The following is a 15,425-nucleotide window of genomic DNA, read 5'->3' as shown; positions in this document are numbered from 1 at the left end:
GCGCTTTCCTGGGTCCTTTCCCCTCCGCCCCCCGCCCCCGCCTCTGTAAATAAAGCCCCGTGTCGGAAGTGACGTCTCCGCGCTCGTGGGTCGCGCCGGATGAGGCGGGGCTTGGGCGGTTGGCAGCCGCGGCGACCCTTCCTGGTGGCGGGGGTGCCATGGCGCTGCCCTGGCTGCAGCGCTTCGAGCTCTTGCTCTTCACCGCCGCCTTCCTGTGCGGCGCCGTGGCGGCCGCGACGCTGACCCGGACCCAGGTGCGGGGCGGGGCCGGCCGTGGGGTCGGGGAGGCGGGGCGGGGGTGCTGGCTCTGCTGGCCGGGCCGGGCTGGTCCCGTCGCGCTGCTCGCGGGAGCGGGTGGCCGCCGGTCTGCGGCCGGGATGCATCGGCGCCGATCGCGCTCTGTGGCTCCGCCCGCCGGTGTTCTGCTTCACAGCCGTTTCCTCGCCGAAAGGACGAGTCCTCAGGAGTGACTGACAGCGGCAGACATAGCCCGGCCTGGTGGCTCCGGCTGCATAACCTCACACTGGTTCTGCAGCAGAATTCGGCCCAGGCCCTGCCTTCATCCGTTAAATCAGACACTGTTGTGCCGAGCTCCGCCAGGAAATAAAGCTTAGTGTAGCGGAGATGACCAGGCTACCGCAGGATTGCAGCCCAGTGTGTGTGAATGACAAGACGGCCATGTAGGAGACGCCCACGGAAAGCCCAAGGGTTTCCCCAGCCAGGCAGTCGTGTTCATAAACACAGGCTCATGTAACCCTATAAAGTAGGCACTATCAGGCCTTTTTTTTTTTTTAATTTATTTATTCATGAGAGTCAGAGAGAGAGAGAGAGAGAGGCAGCGGCAGAGGGAGAAGCAGGCTAGCAGGGAGCCCGATGCGGGACTCGATCCCAGGACCCTGGGATCGTGACCTGAGCCGAAGGCAGATGCTTAACCATCTGAGCCACCCAGGCGTCCCAGGACTTTTTTTTTTTTTTTTTAAAGATTTTATTTCACAGAGACACAGCGAGAGAGGGAACACAAGCAGGGGGAGTGGGAGAGTGAGAAGCCTTCCCACCGAGCAGGGAGCCCCACGTGGGGCTCGATCCCAGGACCCTGGGACCATGACCTGAGCCAAAGGCAGATGCTTAACGACTGAGCCACCCAGGTGCCCCGGTTAGGACTTTTTTTTTTTAATAGACGAGAAAACACCAGAGACAGCCGAAGGTTACACAAGTTCTGGTTTTACTCTAGGATTTCTGCAGAGGGGAGACCAGAACTTGTGAGGCCTCTCCGAAGCTCACTATCTTTTATAACCACCGCCTATTTCCTGATCCTTGTGGCCACCGCAGGTTTGACTTCCCCAGCAGGCCCTCTCCATCAGCGTACTGGCCCAGAAACAGGAACTGACAGTGTAGGGAGAACTTCCTAGGGTAGCCCTCTCCTAGGCTATCCCTCACACCTGCCATGAGCCTGCGCCGAGGCTCTAACCTGAAATCTAGGTGGGACTCAGCAGCTTCTCTTCACAGGGCTCCTTCAGTGGCCGCTGTCCCCTGTATGGTGTGGCCGCCCTGAATGGCTCCTCCCCGGCCTTAGCCCAACCCTCGGCCCCATCCCTCTGCTACTTTGTGGCGGGGGTCTCTGGCCTCCTGGCCCTCTACTGTCTCCTGCTTCTGCTCTTCTGGGTCTACAGCAGCTGCATCGAGGACTCCCACAGGTGACTGCCCTAGGCTGAGGGTGGGGGGCTGAGCTGGGAGAAGTCCTACCTCAACCACAAGGCTTACTCTCCCCGTCCTCATAGAGGTCCCATAGGGCTCCGCATTGCACTGGTCATCTCAGCTGTAGCCATCTTCCTGGTCTTAGTGGCTGCCTGTATCCTTCGATTTGGCACCCGTTCTCTCTGCAAATCCATCATCTCCTTGAACATTACAATTAGGTAATGGGAGAGGGAGGGAACCCGGCTGGGGCTGACTGCCTTCCCTCTGCAGAGGGGAGTTATAACCCCCTTTCTGTCCTGTCAGTTGCTCTCACCTTGAAGGGCACCTGGGCATGGGTGTGTTCGGAGTATATCCTCCCTTTCTCACCACCATCTCTTTGACCTCACAGCTGCTCTGAAGCCCAGAAACTTCCATGGACACCCCCTGGAACCGCCCTGCAGTTTTACTCCAACCTACACAATGCTGAAGTGAGGTCCTGGAATATGAAAGACTGGTGGAAACCCAGGGACCCACAGATTCCTATAAGCACCTGTAGTTGTTAAGGGTGCTCTCCAGTGAGAGGCTGAAGGGCTTTCAACCTGACCATGAACAGAGAATAGTGGTTTGTGGGTGGAACTGGGTTTGAGATGGCCACACTCCTCACACTCCTGTTCCTGTCTCCCACAGACCTCTTCTTGGGTGAATCTGGTATTGTGGTGTGTGGTCTTGGTGCTTCAGGTGGTGCAGTGGAAGTCCGAAGCCGCCCCATACCGGCCTCTGGAGCGGGGCGACCCTGAATGGAGCTCTGAGACAGACGCTCTCGTTGGGCCACGCCTTTCCCATTCCTGAGGAGTAACCAAAGAACGTTTCGTGCAGCCAAAGACTCTTGTGCCCAAGTGCCTACAATCCTGTTGCCCCCTCATGGCCCTTTTTATGCTGGGAGCCTGTTTTCCCTCCACGAGGGAAACATGATGATAGGCCCCCTCCACCTCTCTTCCTACAGCTGTTTTTGTACCAGAATATTATATTACTTTCTTCCTTCATCTTGGTACTGAGTTCTTGGTGTTAAAGCACTGTAGGCAGGTGGATGGGAGGACAGAGCTAAACAGATAGGGAACAAAAGTCAGAGGTTCTGTCCCTTGCCCTTGGGATGACTGCTCTTTTATTTGCTGCTCATGAACCCTGGGCCCCCTTGTGTCCTGCCCTTGGTTGTCACCCCATCTCCAAGGTTCAGTTTTTATTCCCCTCTGGGAGAGGTGAGCGACCCAAGGTGGTTCCTTCACAAGCTGCGGTAGGCACCCACAGTATTGTCAAAGAGTTTTGTGTTGGGGAAATGTCCAGCTTTGTCCAAGAGGAAGTAGAAGCGCCGGCCTTTGATCTTCAAAGGCAACATAGCAGGGACTTCACCACGGTGGGCCATGCAGGACACGTGGTTCAAAGGGACGGTGAAATGAGCACCCAAGCCAAAGGGGGCATGAGTGGTGAGGGTCACCTGCTTCCCTCCAGCCTGCAGCATCACTGAACGCACAGAACGGAGGGAGAAGAGAAGACCAGCGCCAAGTACCAGGATACCTGTAGGAAGACCAAAGTTTGCGGTGAGGGGTTTTTGCTGAAGAGCTAAGCAGCAACCTTTCCAGTGGCCCAGAATTTAAAAAATTGTGATAGTAACATTTACCGAGCTCCTCTTCTACCCGGCTCTTGTGTTCGTCCTTCCTCCCCAACAACCTTCACGTACACCCCCGTTTCAAGGGCGAGACGGGTCAGAGCGGTGTAACTGCTCAAGCTCGCAGAGTGAGAGGCAAACCTCACCCCAGGCCTGTCCGAGGGCTTGGCTCAGGGGCCTCCAACTCCAGCGTGGCCCGGCCCGGAGGGTCGGGAGCCCCGCACTGTCCTTGCCGGGGCAGGGAGGGTCGTGTCCAGCCGCCCCACGTCCCCGTGTTGGAAGCCAGCCCACGCCTTACCGATGGCGCCGCAGCCGACGGCCAGGCCGTAGCGCCAGAGCGTGGAGCGCAGGTCCAAGCGGCCGCGGTCTGCGGGCTCCGCGTCTGGAGGCAGCGCCCGGGCCGGGGGTCGGGCCAAGGCTGCCACGGCCAGGGACGCCCAGAAGACGCCCTGGCCCGCGCAGAACAGCCCGAGGACGGCGAATAAGCGGCCCCGTTCGTGCTGGAAGAGCAGCACGTCCCGTGACGGAGCCGCGTCGTGCAAAGGCCGCAGCGCGGCGAGCAGCCGCACAGTCCACCGCCGCCCAAGCGCCGCCATGGCCCCAGCACGTCGTCGCTTCCGGGGCGGGACTTCCGGCCCGCGGCCCCGCCCCCGAGCTTAGAGGCCTTCCGCCCCGCAAGCAGGGGCGAGGCAAAAGCAAGGTAGCACCGTGACACAAAATACAATATCACTCTTTATCTTAAAAAGTACGGCGGGTTCTGGGGTTAAGTACACAAAGCACCTAAATCCTTCGAGGGAGTTTAGTGTCAGTTCTACAAAGTAAGCTTTGGCTTCCTGGCACCAGTGAGGCTCAATCTCCTGGAAGTCTCCCAGAAGTCTTCCAGAAGGCAGGTGAGGAGAGGGATCCAGCAGCCCTCCCTCTTCGGTCACAGTCACGGGGTGGCCTGGGGGCCAGAGAGGAGGAGACAAGAGCCGACAGCCACGACAAGGAGACATCAATATCCAAGGGCTATTTTACAGGGGGCTTCTTCTGGGGCACGGCTACAGATCACTTCATAAACGCCACTTCTGGGATCTCGCCCTTAGCCTTAGAAAAAAAAGAAAAGGACAGTAGAGCCAGTCCCTTTCCCCCTCCCCCCAGCTGGCTTGACCGTCTCAAGGCCCAGAGATCCCTGGTCTTCTTGCTACTGAATTCCCAAAACTTACCTTGAGATGAGTAAAGGCCTGGGCAGATCTGGTGTAATCCCAGTTGTTGTCCTGAAGGCACCTGGAGTGGGGGGAAGAGCACCCTGCTCACTAAACGCCACTTCACAATCCATCCTAGAGAAACACTCACCCATGTGTGCCAACAATTACATACACTCTTGCACTATGGATTACAAATGAAAAATTAGTAAAAATCCAAATGTCTCATCACTGGTCTACTGGATACAAAGGAATATTAAGTAGCTATCAAGAAGACTAAGGTAATTTTTATAATGATAGGGAAAGACATTCATGGGATAAGCAAAAAAAGTAAGTTGCAGAATAGTATATAAAAATTTTGCTATGCTGATTTAGGCATAGACCAAATTTTTTTATGGGCCTTATTTATAAATTTTGTTTTGTTTTGTTTTAAAGATTTTATTTATTTGACAGAGAGAGAGACAGCGAGAGAGGGAACACAAGCAGGGGGAGTGGGAGAGGGAGAAGCAGGCTTCCCGCGGAGCAGGGAGCCCGATGCGGGGCTCAGACCCAGGACCCTGGGATCATGACCCGAGCCGAAGGCAGACGCTTAATGACTGAGCCACCCAGACACCCCTAAATTTTGGCTTTTAAAATGTCAGGAGCACTCATTATTCACTTCCACTCCTACCTCTGTTTACCCCTATTCCTACACATGCCCAGTACTCACTTCTGGGACCACTCAAGGTTCATGCCAGACTGGGTAGAGAACGCCTGCAGCATTTCCTGCTGCTCTGGGGACAGGGTGGGCACTGGACTGGAGGAAGGGGTGGGTGCAGGCATGGCAAAGGCTCTCTGGATCTCATCAGGGCTGGCATTCCGCACAAACAGCTCGTCGTTCACGATGCACAGCCTTCGGGACAAAAAGCACTTTAGACAGCTGGACAGACAGCCAACCTCAACTTCCCAACATTATTCCTGTTCTCACACTTGACACTTTTACACTTAACTGATTCTTTCAATACCCACCAAGTCCCCCTCCCCACTCTTGGTCATTACTTTTTTTTTTTTTTTTTTTTAAAGATTTTATTTATTTATTTGACAGAGAGCACAAGTAGGCAGAGGGAGAGGGAGAAGCAGGCTCTCCGCTGAGCAGGGAGCCGGACGTGGGGCTCGATCCCAGGACCCCGGGATCATGACCTGAGCCGAAGGCAGCCGCTTAACCGACTGAGCCACCCAGGCGCCCCTTGCTCATTACCTTTTATCATTTACGCACCTTACGCCCCTAAGAACCCATGTATGGGGGCAGATGCCAAACAACATTAGAGTTACATATTCTCCCCCAACTCAGGGAAGTTCTTATTCCCACTGATCTTCACAATAGACCAAAGAAGTAAGTAGCTTATGTTAGCTTCCCAATGAGGAAACCTGCTCTCAGCTAGAAGTGGTGCAGCCAGATGAAAAACCCAAACAGTCTGACTCCAGAGCCGAGCTCACCACCACTGTGAGAGCCTCCTCCTGAAATTCTGAACATTTCCTGAGGACCGGCTCCCCCTTCGCATCCCCCCACCAATTCCCACATACTGGCCACGGATTGGGACTGGGACCCCATGTGGTAAGCCACTCACTCACCCTGAGTTGCTCGCAGGAACAGCGACAAATGTCCGGGTGAAGGCTCGCAAAGAATCCCGAGACTTTCCGTCCACTGTAATGTTAACAACAGCAACGACCTCTTAGAATCAGCTACACCTCAAGTTTACTAAAAGCTTCTCCAATCCTGGTCCTACTGGATACAACTCAACCGAAGCAGACCAGACAGATGATTATGTGTGTATAGGGGAGGAGAGGGGAAGAGGAGTGTCGGAGGGCAGGGCGAACCACCACCAGCGTTAGCCCACCTAGAGGACCCGTGCGTCAGCTCCCGTGTCAGGCGCTGCGCTGACTCCCCACGGCATGGCTGTGAGATGGCTCTTACCAACCCCCTTTTACAAATAAAGAATTCGAAGCCCAGAGATAATGTAAGTTGCCCACAGACCCATGGGCCCGAGGCTGGAATGGAAGCCCAGACCTGCCTGACCTCAGAGTCTGTGTCCTCCTAATCCTCAGGCTTGTCCCATTTCCCAGACATGGGGTGGGGAGGGGAGGCCTCATGAAGGTGGCTTGGGGGCAGAAGAGGAGGAGGTCAGGGACAGAGAAGGAAGGTAGCTGAGAGTGCTGAGAAAAAAAAATCTCGCTGAGGGAGGGCCCACTCTGCAAACTCGGGACTCCAAAGCTTCTTACCTTCTTTGAAGACCCCGTTGACAGAAAAACACAGCAACGTACTCTGAAAGAGAAGAGGCGTCTGTCACCATACAGGCTCCCGGCCAGAGCCCGCAGGCCCCCAGGCCTCGTAACTGCCCTTCCTCAGTTCCGGCTTTTGTGGGCAAGAAACAGGTGCTTACTGTCTGCGCGCTTATGTCTACCACAAAGGAGTTGATGTCGTGCTGAGTTTTGGGCAGCTCATTGAGGAAGGCGACGACGTTGAGACGTGTGTGCTTCAGCAGCCGGAACCGCAGGGCTGTGGGAGAGGAAAACCCAAGGTCAGGGGCTGCTGCACGCTCCTGAGCCCCGTGACCGAGTCCCGCCCGCCCGCCCCCCTCTCCCACCCTGTTCTGCTCACATCGCACACTTACTCGGGTCTTTGAGCTTCTTCACATTCCTGCTATCCTTGAAGTACTCGGCCAGGTTGCTTCTAGAGGAAGAAGCGGAAAAGGAGGCAGGGGTCAGAGCAGGATGTGAGCTGGCAGGTGCTCGCCTGCATGGTCCTGGGCAGGCTGTGGCCGGGGACACTCACCGGGCAGGGTTCTGGGGCGTGAAGGGAATGCTGAGGGAGCAGCAGGCCCCGTCGTGGTAGGCGTCCAGGAGCCGCTGCCGGTCTCCAGAGTCGTACACCGCATAGTACCTGTGCAGAACACAAAAGGGACAGTCTGAGCTCCCGGGTCTGGCTCCCCAGAGGGAGCTGTGCCGGGACCCACCCACTGCTCCCCAGCCTCGGGGGGGCCCTGCATACTCACTGCTGCAGGAAGTGCAGGACCAGATTCTTCAGGGTCTCTGTTCCAAAGTAGCTTCCCTGGAATCACACACGGGTATCAGGACCACGTATCCAATCCTCTCCTCCCAACAAGAGTTCTAGCGCTGCCCCCTTCTTACCTTGCAGGGAGGTAACATTGTGGGGGCTTCAACATCAAATGCAATTGGCGGAGGTAACTCATGGCCGTCCTGTGGGAAGTCGACAGCATAACCAGAGAGAAAAGGCTGGATGAGTAATGAGATGGGCAAACTAGGAATGAGGGGTCAGAGATCAAGTGTCAAGGACACACGGAAAAGATCCAGGAATCCCGACAGAGGCAACTTTTGTCGACGGGCCTTTTTCTGAGGAGGATTATAGCCTTTGCCAGATTCTCAAAGGTCTTCGTTGTCTCCAAATTAACGGTCATACGAACACACACGAGGCAAGAGCTCTTGGGTGGGAGAGCCTATGCTCATTAGAAAAGAATTTAAAGAGCTACAGACTTACCAGGCGTAGTAACTTGGGAAATCGTTCTCGAATGGCGCTGTCAAGAACGGGACAGAAGTGAGTGATGCTTCAGAGCCACCGTGCCTCCTGAGCTGCTCTAGGAGCAAATATTCCAAAGCCCAAGGGACCGCCCACCCCATCCTGCTTGTCCTCGCACTCCTCCCCAGCCTCTGAGCTCTGGGGAGAGAGGCCCCACTCCCCACCTCACCCGGGGCACCCAGAAATGACTGCCTTGAAGGCTGACCCTCTTCTTGCTGCCTCACCCGAGCGCCACAGAGCAGCACTCCCAGCCCAGGCTTTAAGCCAGGACCTCCTTCCCCTCCCTGCCCCCCTTACCTTCCACCTACTCACCTGTGCAGCCCCGGGAGGAGGGAATGGGGTGGGAGCCCAGGGGCTCCGCTGCCTCAACAGGTATCCATCAGTTCTGCCGGTCTGGCCGTGGCCAAGACCAGAACACACCACAGGGATGGCACAGGATGTTGGGGCAGGGAGATGAGCAAGGCGGGGGGTTCAGGAAGAGGGGAGGTGAAGAAAGAAGACAAGGAAGGAAAAGAAGAGAGAGAGAGAAGGCAGGATGGGGCTGGGGCAAGGGAGAGATGGGGAGACAGAGAGAAGTAGAGAGTAAAAAGAAAAAGCAAAGAAAAAGCGAAAGAACTATAAGGCAAAGAGGCATTCAGGGAAGTAAGAAAGAAAAAAGGGAAGAAGACACCCAACACAGCCTTTTCCTTCAGCTGCCCCTTTCCCCGTGGTCCAAGGTACAGACGGAAAACAAATTCTTGCTGCAGCCGGAGGGCAGTTGCTGTTGGCCAGGTCTCTGTCTGCTACCTGGGTCCCGATCTGAGCTGGGCGTGGGAAGCGAAGCAGCCATGGGGGCAGGAGACCTCCCTCAGAAGAGGTGAGGGTTCAGGCCCCTGCAAAGTTGGGGGGGGTGAGGGTCTGTGCCCCACCTCTGTTGGCCCCCAAATTCTCTCCTGATGGCCCCTCTGCGACTGTGCCTGTCTTAGGTTGTTCCTTCCCTGAGGAATCTTACCCGTCTCTGGCTAACCAGCCATCCTCCGGGGCCAAGCAGGGCGATGTGAGGTGTGCAAGTGAGGGCGGGGCAGCGCCCCCCCGAGAGGGTCAGTTCTGTGTCTCCTCAGTAGTCTATGCCCCCATGGCCTCCACGCCCAGCGCCTGCCTTGGGCTTCCCTCGCCTGCTGGCGGGGCCCCGGCTCTAGTCACATGGCTTGGGGAACCCAGGTTTCTTCTCCAGGGAGGGCCCAGCTCACAGCTCTGGGCAAGAGAGACAGAGTGCGTGGCACCAGCTCCGAGGAGGCCTCAACCTCAGCACGAGGGGGAAGGCCCAGGCAACGGCCTTGGGCACGTGGACTGTGACAAGAGTCCCTCTTGGCAAAACGGCAAGAGGGGCCAGCACCGGACAAAGAAGGGAAGGCCCATCAACAGCAAGTCCCAGGGAGGGAGGCCTTTCTCGGCCCAGGGATACCAGGCTCTTGGCACAAGGCAGATCCACGTATGGGACATATATGCAAGACACGCCCTGGTCGTGATAGAAAGCGGGAAATGCCCTTCCTGGAACAGTAGGATTGGGAGACTCTAGAAAAGGCTGTGTTTGGGAAGAGGAAAGACCACAGAACAGCAAATAGGTAGTCAGGTGAGAAGAAAGGAAAGGAAACCTCGGGGCCAAGCTGGGACACACGGACAGACGAAGGGAGGAACATGTGATCCTCCCAAAGGACAGGTGGTTCCAGCTCAGGGCTGCACATCTCCTGCAGACGGGCACTGGTCAGGGTGCATTAGCTCAGCCTCCCGGGGGGTGAAGGTCCCCGGGAGGGGAGACAGAGGCTACAACTGACCTGATGTAGGTGGACTGGTCTCGGAAGGTGTCGCATAGCGGGTTTCCGTCGAGCCACAACTCTTCCAGCTTCAGCCCTTTTACCTTGTCCAACTCCCTCTCAGACTTCAACTGCAGAGAGGTGGGGAGAAAAAGTGGGCAGGAGATCCTGGTAAGGAGAGCCAGCAAGATCCCCATCCCCGAAACACCCTCCTCGAGCCTCCTGCCCGAGCCCTCTGCTCACCCCGCCCACAACACAACCAGGCCCTCAGGTCTCACCTCATTTCCGGAGAGGTTGAGGATCTTCAGGTTGGGTGCTTTCTGCACAAGGCTGGACATGTCATCCAGCCTGTATAGCCTGTTGTTGCTCAAGTTTAAGGACAAAAGCTATGGACAGAGAAAAGTTTAGAGGAAGCACCGCCAACAAAGAATTAAGAGACACACCTGCCTCCCGACCCCATCCTACCTATCGCACCCTGCTTCCTCCCGTCTCAAAACAGGACAAAGGCCTCACCTCAGGGATGTTCTCCTCAATGATTCGCAGGGTAGCCACCATACAGCTCCTGCGATTCAGGACGACATCGATGTTCTGAGCCACCAAGTCTTCAGGAAGCAGAAAGGAAGGAAAGGCAAATCTGAGAGGGCTTTCCCAGGTCAGAGTTCGTACCAAACCATTCTCGAACTTTCCCCACCCGACAGATCCCCCTCTGCCTCCACCTCCCTGAGAATGACTGCTACTGGTCCTACCTGGGTCTGAACGGAGGCCTTTGAGGTCAAGCGCTTGTTGGGAGCCATCATATCGTTTGCTCATGATCAGCTACAGGGGAAAGAAAAGGGGTTGGGGGTCAGGGGCTCACTTGGGTTGTGTGGAGGGTTGTGGATGCAAGAAGTGGGAGGACTGGAGCGGAAACACGTGACAGGAGCCTGACTCACCTTTAGCTGCTCGACTTGTTCCGGCTTCAGTTCGTTCTGTACCGAATGGGGTGGGGCAGAGGAGTTGATGATGATGGATATCTACAGGGAAGACACGGAGGGCAGGGTGAATCCCAGGGAAGCCTAAGCTGCAGGATCAAGACCTACCCCCAGCCAAGCCAGGCCCTTTATACACACCCTTCGGTTTTCCTGATCTACAATCTTATAGTTGACGGCCTTCAACGCAGAAGCGGTGCTGGCATCCTCCACGAAAAACTGGGCCCGTGTGTTTTCATAGTGAAACTGCACAAAGAGGAAACAAGAGCATGAGACTTGGAGCCCAGGGCCCCTGGTCCAGCTGGCCCCTCGCCTTCCTTGGTGCCCAGCAGCCACAGAGGCCTTCTCTCACCTCAATGGGGGTGAAAGGGACGTTGCACTTGCTCTGAATCACACTCAGGAGCCATGACTTGTCATACTTTCTGCCATAAGGAATCTAGATGAGAGAGAGAAGAGAACAATATGTAACGAAAGCTGACCATCAGACGCATCTAGCGCTCCTTTCACATCTTCTGCCAACTTTCACAACATTTCCTGAAGGAAGGGCCAGTTAAAAGTTTTTTTACTCAAGTCAGACTCCTTACCCTCCTCCTTTCTGTCCATTTAAACTTAGTATTCTTCAAGAAAATAAAATTTTTTTTAAAGATTTTATTTATTTATTTGAGAGAGAGAGAATGAGAGAGAGACAGCACATGAGAGGGGGGAGGGTCAGAGGGAGAAGCAGACCCCCCGCTGAGCAAGGAGCCCGACATGGGACTCGATCCCGGGACTCCAGGATCATGACCCGAGCCGAAGGCAGTCGCTTAACCAACTGAGCCACCCAGGCGCCCGAAAATGAAATTTTTTGGTTCTAAAAGTTTCAAGATATGATTCAGACCTGGCCCGACCCTCAGAGAACTTAAGAGATCCCAAGCCCCATGATCGGCTTGAGCCACACGGAGACATTCAGAGGAGTTCCTCTACCTCCCAACCAGTTAATCATGTTTTCCTTTAGATGGTGCCCCCCCCCCCCCCCAATCCTGCTTGTCCTCTTCTATGCCTTTCCTGAACCTGCTCTTAGGTGTTCTAGGAGAAAGGATGGACACCTGACTGTGGAGAAAACAGCTGAAAAGATTGATTTTGTCGTGTGAAAAGTAAAGACCTTCACTCTGAGCCCAGCCCCCTCTCTCCCTTGCAGCATCTACTTCCCCAGACACTCACTGTAATCTTTTTTTTTTAATGGGGGAGGGGCAGAGGAAGGGGGAGGGAGAGAGAGAGAGAGAATCTCAAGCTGGCTCCATGCCCAGCACAAAGATGACACAGGACTCAATTTCATGACCTTGAGATCGTGACCTGAGCTGAAATCAAGAGACAGACAGACACTTAACCGACTGAGCCCCCCCAGGTGCCCCACACACTCACTGTAATCTTAAACCAGTTTCTCGAGGTCCCATCCTGACTGGTACCAGCCCCTCCTCTGTCTGGAAGAGTTCTGTCTCTCCGCACAGTAACATGAATGCGATCTCGATCATGCCAATTGTCACCTCGACGGTTGGGTCGGGAAGGATAGGGGTTGCTGTGGGGAAGCAGAGAATAAAATGTCCACAAACACTAGGAATGTCTTCTCAAAGGCTTCCCACACTGCTGTCAGGACTGCAGCTAAGACTGTTCGCCCATTAAGCTGGCCCTGGCATTCTCACTTGTACAGGTGGGAAGAGAAATGGTGTGGGCAGTAGAGAGCTAAATAAATAAATGGGTCACTAAAATCAAACCAGATCAACTGGTCACTTACTGTCGTATTCGGGGAACATCCTGGGCATCACTCATCGCCACATCTCTGTCATCTTCCTCCAGGCGGGAAGACCGGATGCCAGAACCTCCTCTTCCAGACCTACGGTTCCCCTCACCATATTTCCACCGGAAAGGACCCCGGCCTTTCTTTCTTCTTTGAGGGAAACTAACACGGTCATCGTGCTCTGGGGTTAAAAACGACATCAATTAGAAAACACGTTGCTGGGCGCCTGGGTGGCTCAGTTGGTTAGGCGGCTGCCTTCGGCTCCGGTCATGATCCTGGAGTCCCGGGATCGAGTCCCGCATCGGGCTCCCTGCTCAGCAGGGAGTCTGCTTCTCCCTCTGACCCTCCCCCCTCTCATGTGCTCTCTCTCATTCTCTCTTTCAAATAAATAAATAAAATCTTAAAAAAAAAAAAAGAAAGAAAAGAAAACACGTTGCTAGTCCAGCTACCCTGCTGTGGCAATCACAGCTCCAGCAGCCTGTGCTATAGAATGACATACACACCAACTACGAAGCCCACTTCCACGCAAACTTCTGTCTGTTGAGAGAGAGAACACTCTCTGTGGCATGGCAGCATGAGGAAAACATTACTGGAAGACAACACAGGGTTTTAAGAAAATGAGTCAGAAACTGGAACTTACAAAGAAGAGAAGCACAATGTGGAAGTGTGAGCAGAATATGGACTCAGTGTGCAACTGAAAAGTCACCTGAAATCTGCTTGCTCTTGGCCTCCCAAATCTATTTAACCCCTCTCAAAATCTGGATGGGGACCTCTCTCACATCTCCTAAAATCAATCAATCACAATGATCACATCAGCTTTCAGCAAACAATGCTTCCTTTGCCTACAGAGTACAAACGTCATACAGTTATAAATATAATCAATTTAAGGGCTTCTTTAAAACTTTTTTTGGGGGCTTCTTTAAAATTCTTTTTTTTTTCTTTTTAAAAGATTTTATTTATTTATTTGACAGAGACACAATGAGAGAGGGAACACAAGCAGGGGAAGTGGGAGAGGGAGAAGCAGGCTTCCCGCAGAGCAGGGAGCCCGATGTGTGCTCGATCCCAGGACCCCGGGACCATGACCTCAGTCGAAGGCAGACACCCAATGACTGACTGAGCCACCCAGCCGTCCCTCTTTAAAATTCTTGTTCTCAGGGCGCCTGGGTGGCTCAGTTGTTGGGCGTCTGCCCTCGGCTCAGGTCATCGTCCCGGGGTCCTCGGATCGAGCTCCGCATCGGGCTCCCTGCTCCGCGGGAAGCCTGCTTCTCCCTCTCCCACTTCCCCTGCTTGTGTTCCCTCTCTTGCTGTGTCTCTGTCAAATAAATAAATAAAATCTTAAAAAAAAAAAAAAATTCTTGTTCTCAAACTGACACCCTGAAGTTTTGGGAGTGGGCTCTTTATTTCCTTGGCCAAAAATGCCTTAAAAAAAAAAAAGATTTTATTTATTTACTAGAGAGAGAGAGCGCACAAGTAGGTGGGGCAGCAGGGAGAGTGAGAAGCAGGCTCCCCACTGAGCAGAGAGCCCGACATGGGGCTCTATCCCAGGACTCTGGGATCAAGACCTGAGCCAAAGGCAGATGCTGACTGAACCAACTGAGCCACAGAGGCACCCCCAGAAATGCCTTTTAACTCAGGAGACAACTTCTAAGATTCAGGTTCTAGTGGCAACTAGGGAGCTTAGCCAACTGTCCTTGACTGCTCTCCAGGGACAGGACCCTCTGAATCCTCTGGAGTGTAGGAATGGCTTCTAAAAAAAAAGGTCTATGACTCCCAAAAAGGTCTGCCTCATGCCTAGCACTCTACAAACAACGAACCTTAAGAAATGACCATAGGGGAAAAACAAACAAACAAACAACTGAATAGCAGGCACAGCTAATATACACAGAGAACTTTCTCCAGGGCCAGGCACTATGCTCCAGGCACTTGATGTGAATAAACTCGTTTAACATACACAAGGCCAAACTTAGGAAATAAATACAATCGCTACCTTCTTAGGAAAATAGAAAAATGAGGCCTGGGAGTGGAATTCACTCAAGCTTGGGGAAGACAACTTAGGACTCAAACCTCAGCTGTCATGTGCTCCTAACCACTCCTCTGGACAAAAACCCTGCGTAGTGTTCGGATACAGCGCGTTGGTATGGAGGTTTAAATTTTAAAGCCAAAGCCAAGGCCGCAGGGGAGGCGGGGCAAGAGACTGGACGCGGTGGAAAATAGGACACAGGTAGCCGATGAGAAGGGCACCGACTCACATTAAAGGAAGAGTCTGGCCGCCAACCTGAACTGACAGGCATCAACCACCCACAAAGTTCAAAGGAATCTCGCCACCCCACCGCCAGGCCGCCTGCTCCGAACCGAAGCTCCTCGCAACGCCAGGATTCCCGCGTCAACACGTCGGGCTCCCAGCCTCGAGTGCGGCCGGGCCCGCGGGGGGCCTTGCCCCCGGGCCGCGCCGCCGACGCCCCCCCGCGGACGCCCGGCCTCTCGCGGCCTCCCGCCCCGGGGCTGCGGCCTAGGCCGGCGCCGCCCACTGGGCCCCAGATCATCTCGCTCCCCGCCCTGAGAGCCAGCACTGACCGTTGTAGGACTTCCCCTCGTCCGCCATGGCACAGCGAGAAGCAGGGCCGGCTCAGGCGCGGGCCGCAACGCCACCAAACGTCCGAACGCCCAAAAGCGCCCCGGCCGAAGCGCTCCTACGCCCGGCGCCACCGCATTTATCCTGCGAAATACGTCGCGCGCCGCCGACGTACCCCGGTGGTGGGCGGTGCCACCTGAGGAGCGCGGCCCTCTGCGCGTGC

General features: G+C 54.8%; 3 protein-coding genes across 6 annotated transcripts; 1 reads left to right on the top strand and 2 right to left on the bottom strand.

Moving 5' to 3' along the window:
* The first annotated feature begins 111 nt into the window (after positions 1 to 111).
* TMEM179B (transmembrane protein 179B) lies at positions 112 to 2,801 on the top strand. 4 transcript variants are annotated; one of them, XM_021685493.1, is made up of 5 exons: positions 112 to 254; positions 1,507 to 1,694; positions 1,779 to 1,913; positions 2,084 to 2,162; positions 2,362 to 2,801. In XM_021685493.1, the coding sequence occupies exons 1-5, from the start codon at positions 159 to 161 to the stop codon at positions 2,521 to 2,523; spliced, it is 660 nt and encodes a 219-aa protein (XP_021541168.1). In that variant the 5' UTR covers positions 112 to 158; the 3' UTR covers positions 2,524 to 2,801. The 4 variants fall into 4 exon arrangements, with proteins under 4 accessions (XP_021541168.1, XP_044775082.1, XP_044775083.1 ...); XM_044919147.1 differs by having other exon boundaries at positions 130 to 254; positions 1,779 to 1,868; positions 2,081 to 2,162; XM_044919148.1 differs by having other exon boundaries at positions 130 to 254; positions 2,084 to 2,167; positions 2,362 to 2,466.
* On the bottom strand, positions 1,994 to 4,053 carry TMEM223 (transmembrane protein 223). The gene is made up of 2 exons (XM_021685494.2): positions 3,636 to 4,053; positions 1,994 to 3,246 (listed from the first exon to the last, which is right to left on the bottom strand). The coding sequence occupies exons 1-2, from the start codon at positions 3,931 to 3,933 to the stop codon at positions 2,954 to 2,956; spliced, it is 591 nt and encodes a 196-aa protein (XP_021541169.1). The 5' UTR covers positions 3,934 to 4,053; the 3' UTR covers positions 1,994 to 2,953.
* A 3-nt stretch (positions 4,054 to 4,056) lies between these two features.
* On the bottom strand, positions 4,057 to 15,334 carry NXF1 (nuclear RNA export factor 1). The gene is made up of 21 exons (XM_021685492.2): positions 15,205 to 15,334; positions 12,628 to 12,811; positions 12,258 to 12,411; positions 11,209 to 11,292; positions 10,998 to 11,102; positions 10,821 to 10,901; positions 10,635 to 10,704; positions 10,402 to 10,490; positions 10,167 to 10,274; positions 9,910 to 10,019; positions 8,057 to 8,093; positions 7,690 to 7,758; positions 7,554 to 7,609; positions 7,334 to 7,441; positions 7,173 to 7,231; positions 6,942 to 7,057; positions 6,781 to 6,823; positions 6,133 to 6,205; positions 5,231 to 5,413; positions 4,543 to 4,603; positions 4,057 to 4,423 (listed from the first exon to the last, which is right to left on the bottom strand). Exons 1-21 carry the CDS (start codon positions 15,230 to 15,232, stop codon positions 4,385 to 4,387), a joined length of 1,857 nt encoding a protein of 618 aa, XP_021541167.1. The 5' UTR covers positions 15,233 to 15,334; the 3' UTR covers positions 4,057 to 4,384.
* Positions 15,335 to 15,425: the final 91 nt, after the last annotated feature.

The sequence above is a fragment of the Neomonachus schauinslandi genome, chromosome 11 (genome assembly GCF_002201575.2).
Source record: "Neomonachus schauinslandi chromosome 11, ASM220157v2, whole genome shotgun sequence".
Taxonomy (NCBI): Eukaryota; Metazoa; Chordata; class Mammalia; order Carnivora; family Phocidae; genus Neomonachus; species Neomonachus schauinslandi.
The sequence above is the reverse complement of the archived record's forward strand: the minus strand, read 5'-3'. Positions and strand labels throughout refer to the sequence as shown.